Source organism: Trichosurus vulpecula, chromosome 4 (assembly GCF_011100635.1).
Source record: "Trichosurus vulpecula isolate mTriVul1 chromosome 4, mTriVul1.pri, whole genome shotgun sequence".
In the NCBI taxonomy this organism is placed as follows: Eukaryota; Metazoa; Chordata; class Mammalia; order Diprotodontia; family Phalangeridae; genus Trichosurus; species Trichosurus vulpecula.
In genome coordinates, this window is record NC_050576.1 from 171,315,622 (window position 1) to 171,328,315 (window position 12,694).

At 44.4% G+C, this 12,694-nt stretch overlaps 1 protein-coding gene across 1 annotated transcript in view; it reads left to right on the forward strand.

Moving 5' to 3' along the window:
* Positions 1-12,694, forward strand: part of CUEDC1 (CUE domain containing 1) — a 119,439-nt gene that overhangs the window by 81,710 nt on the left and 25,035 nt on the right. The window contains exons 3-4 of the mRNA XM_036757407.1: positions 5,674-6,324; positions 11,799-11,926. Of these exons, the coding sequence (XP_036613302.1) occupies positions 6,028-6,324; positions 11,799-11,926 (425 nt within the window). The 5' untranslated portion in view covers positions 5,674-6,027. The remainder of the gene's footprint in view (positions 1-5,673; positions 6,325-11,798; positions 11,927-12,694) is intronic.

Sequence of the window (12,694 nt, forward strand, 5' to 3'; positions counted from 1 at the left end):
GATTTAGAAGGCCACGAGTGGCCTCAAGGCTGAAGGTTCCCCACCCCTGACCTAGGGTAAGTTGAGTGGTGATGGTCAGGGTAAGATAAAAAGCTTAGATAAGCTCTGGTCCTTGCCCTCTAGTTATTTACAATCAACCAGAAAGATAAGAAAGCTGTAATTCATACTATTACACAAAGAAATGTTTTAGAGTCTTGCAAAAAGTCCAGTACTTAGGATACTGCCTGGCACATAATGAGTGCTTAATAAATGCTTATTGATTGACTTAAAATTTTTTTAATTGCATATTATTTTATTTTCATGCCAACTGCAATCCCTCTATTCTGCCTTCCCTTCCCTTCCTCCCCCTCCCCACCCAAGCAAGAAAAAGAAAACCCCGGTTTAAACTTGCATAGTCAAGTAAAACAAAATCCTGAATTTACCATGTTAAAAAAAAAGTTTCAGTCTATGCTCTGAGTCCATAATCTATCTATTAGGTGTGTAGCCTGTTTTATTTTGTTTTTTTTTTCATGAATCCCCTGTAATTGTGGTTGGTCATTGTATTGTTCAGATTTACTTAGTCTTGAAAGTTGTTTGTCTTTATAATATTATTTTTATTGTATAAATTGTTCTACTGGTTCTGCTTACTCCACTCTGCATCAGTTCATTAAAGTCTTCCCAGATTTCTCTGAAACCATTGCCTTCATTATTTCTTCCAGCACAATAGTATTCCATCACATTCATGTATCACAACTTGTCCAGACATTTCCCAGTTGATGTGCACTTTCCTGTTCTTTGCCACCACAATAAGAAGTGCTATAATTACTTTTGTACATAAGAGGCCTTTTCTTCTTTCCTTGATCTCTTTGGGGTATAGACCTAGTAAGTGCTATGGTAGAGTCAAAGGGTATATGCACAGTTTAGTAACTTTTTGGCTCTAGTTTCAAATTGCTTTCCAGAATGACTAGACCAGTTCCCCCAACAATGCATTAATGTACCAGTTTTCCCACAGCCCTGCCAGCATTTGTCATTTTCCTTTTTATTTATTTATTTATTTTGGTCAGCTTTACCTATCTGTAGACATGAGATGGAACCTCTGAATTGTTTTAATTTGCATTTCTCTTATTATGTTGATTTTTTAAAAGTGCACTGCAGATAAGCAGGACAGTTTTGAAAATAATTTGTGGTATTTATTACATACTTTAAAAAATCAGCATGAAACAATTTCATTGTAGTGTTTTCATGTTTTCATAAACAGTCCTCTTTGGTGTTCTGTGTATAAATGCTCTTTTTCTGGTATTTAAGTTCAAAATTAAAAATTAAATTAAAAACAAGCAAAAACCAAAGTGCTATGGGACCATGAACAAGTTGCTTTACTATGCTGACACTTCTAGGTATTGTGCCCCTTTATTAGAAATGTGAGCTCTATGAGAGTAGGGACTGTCTTACTTTGCTACTTGTATTCCCTGTGCTTAACAAAATGTCCTTTGAGCCTCAGTTTCCCCATTTCTACCATGGTGATAATGATCCTTTCACCAGAGGATGACTGTGAAGAAAACACTTTGCAACTTTAAAGCACTATAAATTTGGAGCTGTCATTGTTTACCGTGGGTGCTTAATAAATACTTGTTGGGTGATTGCTGCCTGGAGCATCTCCAAGGCTACTCATTCCTGGCTCTGATATTGTAGAAGTCTTTGAAGTGACTCCCTAAAGTGTCTTTAGTCCCAAGCTTCCCAGCTTGTCCCTTAACCCTACTTTTCTTTGGTCATGATCATTGACTGCAGTGGATGCTGGATGTTCCTGAAAGGGCCTGGGATGTTTGGTTTGGCAGGGGAACCAAAGGTACCCAGACAGGGTGATATCTGGATCCAGGGTGGGAAGGGAATCCAGGCTCTTAGGTGAGACTGGCCAGCTGGAGAAACGGACATCTGGATCCGTAAGCAGCCGTGGGAGAGGGTATACCCCTCCAAAAGGTGGCCCCTCTCCATAGTGAAGGTGTCCTACACAGGCCTCCCCAGTCTCCTATGCTGAAGCTTCCCGGATCTCCATCGGAACGGTCCAAGCAGCAGAGGTGGGTAGACCACCGGGGGAAAGGGCTCAGGAAGGGCTCCGCAGATGTGTACAGCTGATGTTTTCCCTCCCGGATGGTGAGGGAAGCGGGGAGAATCTTGGCTCTTCACTCTAGGGGGACTGTGTGGGGCACTGAAAGCTCCTCCATCTCCCTTATTAAATTACCTGGGGCGAGAAGGCGACAGACAGCTTTACTGCCTGCCTAAGTCCATTAGCATAAGGACCATAGCTCTCAAGCATGATTTATATGCATGCGTAGTGGCAGAGCTGAGCCACAGGGCTGGCCCTAGCAAAGGCTCCTTCTCTGATGGAAGAGGCTGAGTAAGAGCCCAGAATTTGAGCCCTCTCTGAGCCTGAACTGAACACAGCTGCTCTGACCATGGTTTCCGGACAAAGGTATTATCTTTTAGAGCCTGAACAGAATCTAAAGCTGTCCTGATGTTGGTTGGGGCAGTTTCCTGGTTGGGGAGGCAGGAGGAGATGTGTGTGTGTGTGTGTGTGTGTGTGTCAGGAAGGAGAGTCTAAAAAGTCATCTACAGGCAAACCTTCAGCAAGAGATTAGTTTTGTGTTTTAAGATAACAAATCTTATACCCAACTTGGTATCCTCACCAAAGCACCTAGCACAGTGCCTTTATGGGCTCAGTAAATATTTGTGTGTTAGGGGTGCCCAAGGCAGAATTCATATAACAAATATATATTAAGCACCTACTGTAAACTTAACAAAAATAGCTTTGGTTAGCTATTTTTATTATTGTTGGGTTCTAGAGGTAAGATCCTTAACCTGAGGGACTGGGGTCCCAGTCTCTAGTGCCAATCCTTCAAACATTCAGTGCTGTGGTGGGGGAGGACACATGACAATCAATCAACAAGCATTTATTAAGCATTTGCTGAGTGCCAGACATTGTACTAGGTACTAAGGATAGATATAAAAACATAAGTGACAGATACATATGAACATATATACATGTCCATGCATACACACATACATATGTTTACACAAATGAACATATATACACAAATATATGTGTCAACATGCCCATATGTGTGTATGTATGCATATGTCTGTGTGCAGTGGATAAAGTTGGTGGCACAGCGGCTACGGCATTGGTTTTGGAGTCGGGAAGACCTGAGTTCAAACCCATCCTTAGACAGGTGCTAGCTGTGTGACCTTGGGCAAGTCACTTAGCCTCTGTTTGTCTCAGTTTCCTCATCTATAAACTGGGAATAATAATGGCACATACCTCCCAGGGTTGTTGTGAGGATCCAATGAGATAATATTTGTACAGTGTTTGGCATATAGTAGGTGCCATCTGAATGTTAGCTATTATTATTATTATCATTCAAAGTCAACACACCTGGGTAGTAGCAGAGCTGGAGCCAGAGCCCAGATCTCCTGTCTCCCATTCGTCTCTCTTTCCATTATCTTATCCTGCTCATTTGCAGGGTTTCAACAGTCACCCTTTTTCTCTTTTAACTCCCTTGTACAGGTACAGGCCAGATCAGAGCATCGCCTCGGATGACCCTCTCTCGTTACATTAAAGCTTCTGTATCCATTCCAGAAGGGCTTATAGTTTGTTGAGACCGTTTATACATTTTTGTCACATTCATTCATTCATTCAGCAAATATTTACTGAGATTCATCCATGTGCTGATTGCTGGAGGTGAAGGGAGTGTGTGATATGTGTATATGTGTGTGTAGGGGGGCGAGGATACCAAGATGTGTATTTACTATCCTACAGCATGTAACTAATCCCTTACTGAAGGTACTCAGTCATTGCTTGGGGATATCATCTTACACTGACCCTTACAGCCTCAGGCTTCATCAGACTTCATCAGCAAACCTAGGCAAAGGTTTATATTTAACCTTCAGAATCTGGAGGTGGCAGTGGGAGAGAAGAAGCCAGGCCATTATATCGATTTGCTCCCACTGCAAACACTTCCGTATAAAATAAATGCTTAGATGATTAACCTACCTCCTGTGAAAGTGAAACAGGTTTCCACTTGTCTCCTCATGTTTAGGACATTATTTGAGAGAAAGAACAACTCCCAAGTTCCTTGGAGTCAAGGAATCACTATTTATTCTAAGGGTAACACAATTAATGTAAGTCTTGTAACTCAAATTTTCTAAATCAGATTTTTAAAATTCTAGTTGCAACCACATCTCAGTTCCCTGTACTTAGGGAAGAGAGTTGGGGCAGGGAGATTCTAGAAGTCATAGCTCTAGAGTCAGAAGGAAACTCAGAAATCTGATCCAATGCTCTCATTTTACAAGTGAGGAAACTGAGGCTTGGAGAAGTTACCCGCAGTCATAAAAGTAGTATGCATTAGGGATGGGATTTTGAACCCCAGAATCAATGCTCTTCCCTCTGTACTGCATTAGAACATGCCAACCAATCACCAGGCACTGTTGGGTCCCTACTATTTATTGGGCACTGTGCCTTCCTGTTGAAGATTTGCATTCCTAATTATGTTTTGTTTTAACTGCTGTTAGTATAAGTTCTGGGCACTCACCAACTGACATTTGAGTCCCAGAGGTCTATGGTAGAGCCAAATGACAGGGAAGAAACTGTCCAAGATACCCAAGATGATTCTGGCTAATCTAGAGCTTAGAAAATATACAGCTTGTAACAGATCAAACATTCACAGAGAGGTGGACCGTATCAGAGGCAGTGTGTTGTAGGGCAAAGAGTACTGAACTTAAGAGACGGAGCAACTGGATTCAAATCCTGCTCTGCTACTTCTGTTTGGACCTGTGACCTTGGCCAAGTCACTTATTTTGCTGGGCCTCTGCCTGGTCAGTTGGAAAATAAGGGAGCTGGACTAATTTATTTCTAAACCCTCTTCTAGCTTTTAAGTCTGTAATTTGATGAAAATTCAGTTTAGTCTGACTTCATCAGCTTAATTTTCAAAATAAGATATATAGATTCTTGAATGGCTCTTAAGCTTGCATCAATTACTTACATATCTTGGAAATGAGAAACTTATTGCATGGATTTTCCCCCAGGTACCTGTTTTCCTTTTAATTTTTAGTACATTGGATTTATTTCTACAAAAACTTTTAAATTTTACAGAAGCAAAATTGTTCATTTTATCTTGAATGATTCTGTTGTTTGTCCATTTACCCAAATGAATTCAGATTTCTTTTGAGAGTGGGGACTTTCTCTTTATCATCAGGCTGGGAACTCCCAAGTTATAGCTAGCAATTCCGTCTTCAAGTTGTAGTTGGTGATTCGATCATTGTTTCTCACTCATGAACTCTTTCCCTATCCATAGATGTAAAAGGCAATTTCTTCCTTGCTCCTCTAATGTGTCTATTATGTGACTGTATATATCTAGGTCACATATCAATTTGGAACTCATACTGGTGTATGGTGTGAGGTGCTGATCTAAATCTAAATTCTGCCAGACTCTTGTCTGGTTTTCCTCTCGGTTTTTGTCAATGAGTCCCTCCCCCAATATTTCTTAGAAATAAATCTGCTTCTAAGATATGAAAATGGCAGGTCTAATCTGACATCTTTGGTGGAAAAAATGAATTCCAATGGGCTGACTATGTTGTATTATCATTAACATCAATATTATTGCCTATTCTCCACCCCTGACTTATATTCCCTTTCTGTTCTAGGTGGAAAACATCATCAGATTTGGGTTCAACATGTCACAACATTCAGGCTGACAGTCAAGGCATCACTGGACAATCCTACCTCTCCCTATCACCTCATCCTCAGGACTGGATGACGCCAAACACTGAGGACAACTCCCTGAGGGCCACTTCACAGCATGACCACTTAGCCTCCTGACTGGGAGGCCCCGCCACCCCCCCTGCCCTGTTCCCACCTCCCCACCCTAGGTGGTGAGGGAGTAAAATTTCAGAGCAGTGGGGGGTGGCAGCAGTGGAGGTGGGGGGAAGGGGTGGGTGGGCTGGGGGGAATCGATTTTGGCGCCAGGTTGAAACATTTTCCCAAAACAGTTCTGCAAAATGACAAGCCTGTTCCGTAGGAGCAGCAGCAATGGCGGGTCCCGGGGTGGGGGGAGCGCCTCGGCCCAGGAACTCAACAACAGCCGGCCTGCCCGGCAAGTCCGGCGCCTGGAGTTCAACCAGGCCATGGAGGACTTCAAGACCATGTTCCCCAACATGGACTATGACATCATCGAGTGTGTGCTGCGTGCCAACAATGGCGCCGTCGATGCCACCATCGACCAGTTGCTGCAGATGAATCTGGATGGCAGCAGTTATGATGATAGCTCAGACTCGGAGGACAGCATCCCTCCGGAGGTGAGGGGGGGGTATCCTGTGCACACTAGCTCTGTTTTTAAAAAAGAAGAAAACATACCCCTGTCAGTGTAGCGTGTAGACATCGAGACTCAAGAGACCTGGGTTCAAATCTTGACTCTGAAACTTATTAGCTGTGTGACCTTGGGCAAGCCAACCTTCTCTGAGCCTCTGTTTCCTCATCTGTACAATGGGACCAGTATTTGTGTTCCTACCTGTCTCACAAGGTTGTTGTGAGGAAAGCTGATTATTATTATTTTATTATTTTAAACTTAATTACAAAATTGTTATTATTTTTAAAAAATACACGAAACAAGAGTCATATACCTCTCCATCAGGGTCCCACCTTTTCACACTGTGTGTCAGCCAAGTGGTCAGTAACAGATACAGTGCACCCACTGTGGACGGAGACCCCTGCTGGAAAAATGCAGGGTCTATAAAGGAGTGAGATAAGACAAGCAGACGTGGGAAGCAATTCCAGGATACAAAGAATGACTAAATGAATGAAAATGAATGTAGTATAAGCTATTCAGTTCAAAGAAGCAAACACTATTACTGGCTGGGCACTCTGTTAGGCCCTAGGAATGTGAAGACAAAAAAATGGCGCCTGCTCTCACGGAGCTTACAGTCAGTTCAGGGAGATAACCCGTACACAGAGGGAACATGTGCAATGTAAATCCAACGTGAACTTCAGAGAGGAGGGAGAGGGCCTTGACAGCTGTAGGACATAGGTGAAGCTGGCACTAGGTAGGTTTAATTAGGGAAGGCTCCCTGGTGGAGGTGGCTTTTGATCGTAGTAGCTAGAGTTGAGCATTTCTGCTCTTAACCTTCCTCTCAGTGCCCCTCAGGTCTTTTCTGGAGGTACCAGGCCTCCTACCCTTTGAGAAAGGTTCCGGGTTTCTTATACTTTTCCCTCAGTTCCAGGTGATCAGTCGTAGTTGGCCCTTCCTTGTTCTCCCTCTTGTTCTTCTCCCTTACCCTTTCCAGTCATTTCCCCAGTCCTGACAGTTCTTTCTTCACAGTCTCTCTGGCACCTGATCCATGCCTGTCTTTCCCTTTCCTCTTGTTACCACTCAAATCCAGGCCCTCATTAGTTTGTGCCTGGACTGTTATGATCACCTTCTAGCTAGTGCCACCTCCATAATATCTTTTTCTTCCTATCTTCTCTATGCACAGTTTTCCTTAACATCTTGATTTCTGCTCCAGAGTTTTCAGCAGCTCCCTCTTGCTTATAGAATAAAGTCTGAACCCCATCAGTTTGACATTCAAGGCCTGCCACAATCAATTCCCAGTTTATTTTTCCTACCTTATTTCTCACTGTTTCCCTATTTAATCCATCTGCTCCAGCCAAATTGGTTCACCTACTATTCCTTTTCATCTCTTCTCTCTTGATCCTTCATTCCTCTTTCCCTTAAAAAACAACTCACAATCTAGACTTAGCAAAATCCTACTGATTCCTCCTGGGTTAGTTCAAAGGTCACCTTCTGGAGGCTCCTTCTAGCCCATGGTACTGCCTCCTTCTTCTGAATTCCTGTACCTCTGACTGGATAGACTGCTCATTTGCTGCCTGCCTACTTCCTGACTATTGTCTTCTTAATTAGATATAAACCAAACTGCACTCATTGGTGTAGTGGAGAGGTGGCTAGATTGGGAGGCAGAGGACCTGGGTTCACTTTCTGTTTAGGTACCTATTTCCTGCCCCTCTAACCCTTCTCTGGGCCTCAATTTCCTCCCCTATAAGAATGAGATTGGTTGGATTAGATAATCCTTAAGGTACTTTCCAGCGCTAGGTCTATGACCCTAAGCTTCTGGAGGACAAGAACTATGCATTACCCATTTGGGGAGGTCTTTTTTTTTTCATTGCCCTGCCCAGAGTAAATAAAAGCTGCCTGGAGTCCCTTTCCCTGCTTCCCTAGGGACACCCTTGCTTGATATTGAAAATGCCTCCCAGTTTAGGCCACGTGATAGACTTACAGATCTAGAACAGGGAGGGACCCAAGATGTCATCTAGTCCAACACCCTCATTTTAAAGATGCCTCCAAGTCAGAAGCATACTGTTCTTTCGTGGAGAGAAGTATGTGTGGGGGGGGGGGGCTGGAGAGAGAGAGAGAGAGAGAGAGAGAGAGAGAGAGAGAGAGAGAATTCAACTTAATCGAATAAACACATATCAAATACTGACTGTATGCAAAGCGTGAGGCTAGGTATCATTTACCATGTTGATTTTGAAAGGTGCTTCTCACTCTAATCTCTGATAATTTCCGCAATATTGATTTATTTTAATTTAGCTGAGTTGATAGGGTCATATTTCTTTCTTCCTCTTTTTTCCCCCATTCTATAAAATATCCTCCAGACCTTCCCACAGTGATGCATAGAATAACCTGGCATGATGAGAAAGTGAGAGAGGCTAGGCCTTGCTGTGTTTTCTACTTCTAAGATTTTTGCTTTACTTGAATGAATGGGCTCTGTGCCCCACCTTCTCTGCAAAGCTCCCCCCCAATCCTTCCATGCTCTCCCTTCACCCCATCACTTCCCAGCTCTCCTCTGTGTCCATCAGTTGGCCTGGATCTACTGAGCCAGCTCAGAGGAGTCCTTCAGTAAATTTATTAGCAGCAGCTGGAATGACAATAACGGCTGACTGTAAGCCTCCCCCCTTCCCCCAGGGGCTGATGGATGGTGTACTGGGCTGTGGGGTATCCTTGCCATTGAAAAATATCACCTGTCAGGCAAACGACAGAAAAACAAGCCATCCTAGAGCATCTGGCATCCATTTATCACTCACGCTGAGTTAAACAAGAAGGCTGCAAAGCCAAAAGCTTCAGCACATTTTTTGAACCAGAACAATAAACATATTGCTCCAGGGAGGGAGACAGGGGGATTCCAGAGATGGGAGCAGGCTTAGCATTGGCCATAGGAGCGCTGCTGGAGCTGTTGTGGTTTCTCGTTTTCTTTTTCTCCAAATCAGGGCCAGGGCCTAGGCCCCTCTGGTAGGAGCATCTGTTTTCTGCTGCTCTGGGAATGAGTGATACTAATAAGCTCAGGAGCCCTCAGGCTGGAGGCCCTGGGAGAGAGAATCTGATTGCAGCTTCAAAGCTACCAGGCCTTTAGGGAACACAATCTGATCCTGGCTAGGTTCCTCTAGGAGGAGGAGTCTAGTTCATCAGCCTTTCTGAGGAAGGACAAGAGAGGCCCAGCTTTCTGGGGGTGGTAATGGTAGGGGTGGCGAGGGGAATAAGCGGCTTCCTGACCCCCTGATCACCAGGGCAAACAAGAGCAGGCTGGCCCCCAAAAGGAGCTGTCCCAGGTAGTTAGTTCATCTACAAAGGAGGAAAGGGGCGGGGTGGTCTTCTATGAGTGGACTCCTGGCTCACTTTACCATCCTGCCTATCCTGATGACCCTGGGACCAAACAGGGCAAGATGTGTGGGAAGCCAGCAGCTACTGATGGCCCAACCTCTCCCCTTCTTGAAATATTGGCATGGAACAGACCTGGCCAGCTAAGCGGTCAAGTTCATTCTTGCTTGTGAAAACAGCTGTGCAAATAGTTTCTGTCTCAAAGGAAAAATGTTGGTGCATTCCAAGAGACAACCACTGGTGCATATCCATAGGCACCATCGAGTATGAAAGAGAGAGAGTGTGTGTTCTCGAATGCCGTGTACCTCTGTGTATGTTTCACATCAGAACCCAGGACTGTGTTAAGGAAATTCAGTCCCTCCCCCCCACCCCTCCCCCACAAAGTCTGCCCCCATTCTCAGACTCCCACAATCCATGGCCAGACTGATCTTGTAAAGGCAGAAGCTGAGATGGCCAGTAGGCAGCTTTAGGGAGCAGACCAGGTAAAAGCAGCATTGGAACTTAGGGCCTTAATACCTTAAATTCATTCAGTGTTTTTCAGTTTGCAATGCACTTACTTTCCTTCCAGTGATCCTATACAGGATGGTGGGTAATACAAGGATCATCACAACTCCACCCCTCCCACCCCCATAATACAGACGAAGGAAACTGGTTGAGAAATTGAGTGACTTGGCCAGGATCACACACACCTACTAAATGACAGAGAGTAAAGATTAGAAACCAGAACTTTACAGAGTACTTACTATGGGCCAGCAACTGTGTTAAGCATTGTGGATTAAAAAAGGGGAAAAACAGCCTTTGTCTTCCATGAGTTTATATTCTACAGGGGAGACTGAGGTGGCACAGTGGACAGAATGTGGGACATGGAGTCAGGAAGCCCTGAATTTGAAAATCCTGCCTCAGACACTTACTAGCTGTGTGACCTTGGGAAAGAACCCTTAACCTTTCAGCCTCTGTTTCCCCATCTGTAAAATGAAGATAATAATAGCACCCACCTCCCAGAATTGTTGTGAGGATAAAATGAGATAGAAACACTTTGCCGACCTTAAGCACTAGCTATTATGATGGTGTATAAAAGTAGGCGTGTACAAGCTCATACACGGTACCCATAACTGTAGAGGGGAAGGCCGTACCAAGGTGCTCCTCAGCAAGGGGCTTCAGAATTCCCTGTGGGAGAGGATACATCGGGTGATTCCTTTGCCTGATTTCTCATTTCCTGGGAATCCCAGGGAGGATCCCTGGCCATTTTTTCCAGTAGCAGCAGCAGCAGCAGCATAAAGAGGGAACAGAATTATTGAGAAAAATCCAAACTAGGGAGGGGAAGAGAGAAGGAGGCTAATTGTACCTACAGAGGTTGGAGTATCTATGTAGAGTTTTCAGTCACAAATTCCCTCCCACGGGATTAGATAATGCTTGCCAATACTCAGAAACTACCTCCTCTGTCACCCAAACTGAAGAGAATCTGTAGGGATGGAGGGTCAAGAAAGCTTGACCTTCCCTTCCTATAGGTTCCAGCCCTTGGGCTCTCTCCTCATCTTCTCTTCTCAGTGCCCAGAAGTTGACAGAGTGGCCTCCATTGGAGGAATCAGTGCTCTCTGCCCTCTGCCCATTCCAGCCTTTGCCATGCTGGTAGAATGGGATCTCATGGATCAATGGAGGGGACGGAGAGTTAGATACTATATTTTTAGTCTGAGACCTTGTTTTGGTGTCTTGTTAAATGACTTTGAGCAAGTCCTTCCCCACCCCCCTTCCTAGGCCCTGTGTCTCCTCATTGATAAGGAAGAGGGGCTGATAATCCTTGGTGTCTGTGGCTCACTGGGGTTGTTGTCAGGATAAGACAACATACTTAGGCCAGCAATAAAGCTTGACGAGATCTAAGAAGTCATCTAGTCCAACCCTCATGTTGTCTAATATAGGAAAAAACAGGTCTGGGAGGTTAAATGAATTGCCCTCATCAGGTAGGTGGCAAGTATCAGAGGCAGCACTTGAACCCAGGGCCTCTGACTCTGGAATCAATGTCCTTTTCACGAGAACACACTGCCAGATGTGGAACCACTTAAAGTGATATTTTAATGCAGAAATTGATCCTATTATTACCGTGTCATCTCATTTTGCTCTCTGGTTTAGATTTTGGAACGGACTTTGGAACCAGATAGCTCTGATGAAGAACCACCACCAGTGTATTCACCTCCTGCCTACCACATGCACATGTTTGACAGGCCTTACCCCCTGGCTCCCCCAACCCCGCCTCCCAGGTAAGAATTTATTTTGTCTTCTTCCGTTGGCTTGGCTGTAGGTGGGATGAACCAATAGGGCAAGGAACAAAGAACATTTGTTTAGTAGTGTCATAGTGGCTTGTTCTAACAAGAACAAGAAAGGATGGCTTTCAGCTCTAGCAGAGGGCATTCAAGTTGGGAATCGAGGAAGAACTGGTGAGATGCTGGAGCCTGTGTGCCCCACCCCCTCACCATTGCTCTGCCTTCTCCCTACATACTGCAGTCCTGCTGGGCTCTGGGTTGGCAGCTAGCTTGGCTGGAATGTAGTGCGTGTGAAGGAGGGTGATATACAGTAAGCCTAGGAATGTGGTCTGGGGCCAGACTGTAAAGAGCTTTGAATGCCAAATGGGACTTTGTATTTTATGCTAGAGGCAAAATGTCACAGGTGCGTTTTCAGCAAGAAGGTGACATGGTTAGATATGTATTTTAGGAATATGGACTTAGTAGATGTGTGAAGAATAGAATGGAGAGGGGAATTAGGTGGCAGCTAGGTGGTGCAGTGGACAGAGAGCAGGAAGATCTGAGTTCAAATCTGGCCTCAGACACTAAGTACTCCATATGATCCTGGGCAAGTTGATGCCTGCCTCAGTTTGCTCATCTGTAAAATGAGATAGTAATTATAAAATGTTTAGCATAGTGCCTGGCACATAGTAAGCACTATGTCAATGTTAGCTATTATTATTAATATTAGGGAGGCAAGGATAGATTGGGAAGGAGCCTTTAAAACCTGAATGTTGGCAGTCCAAG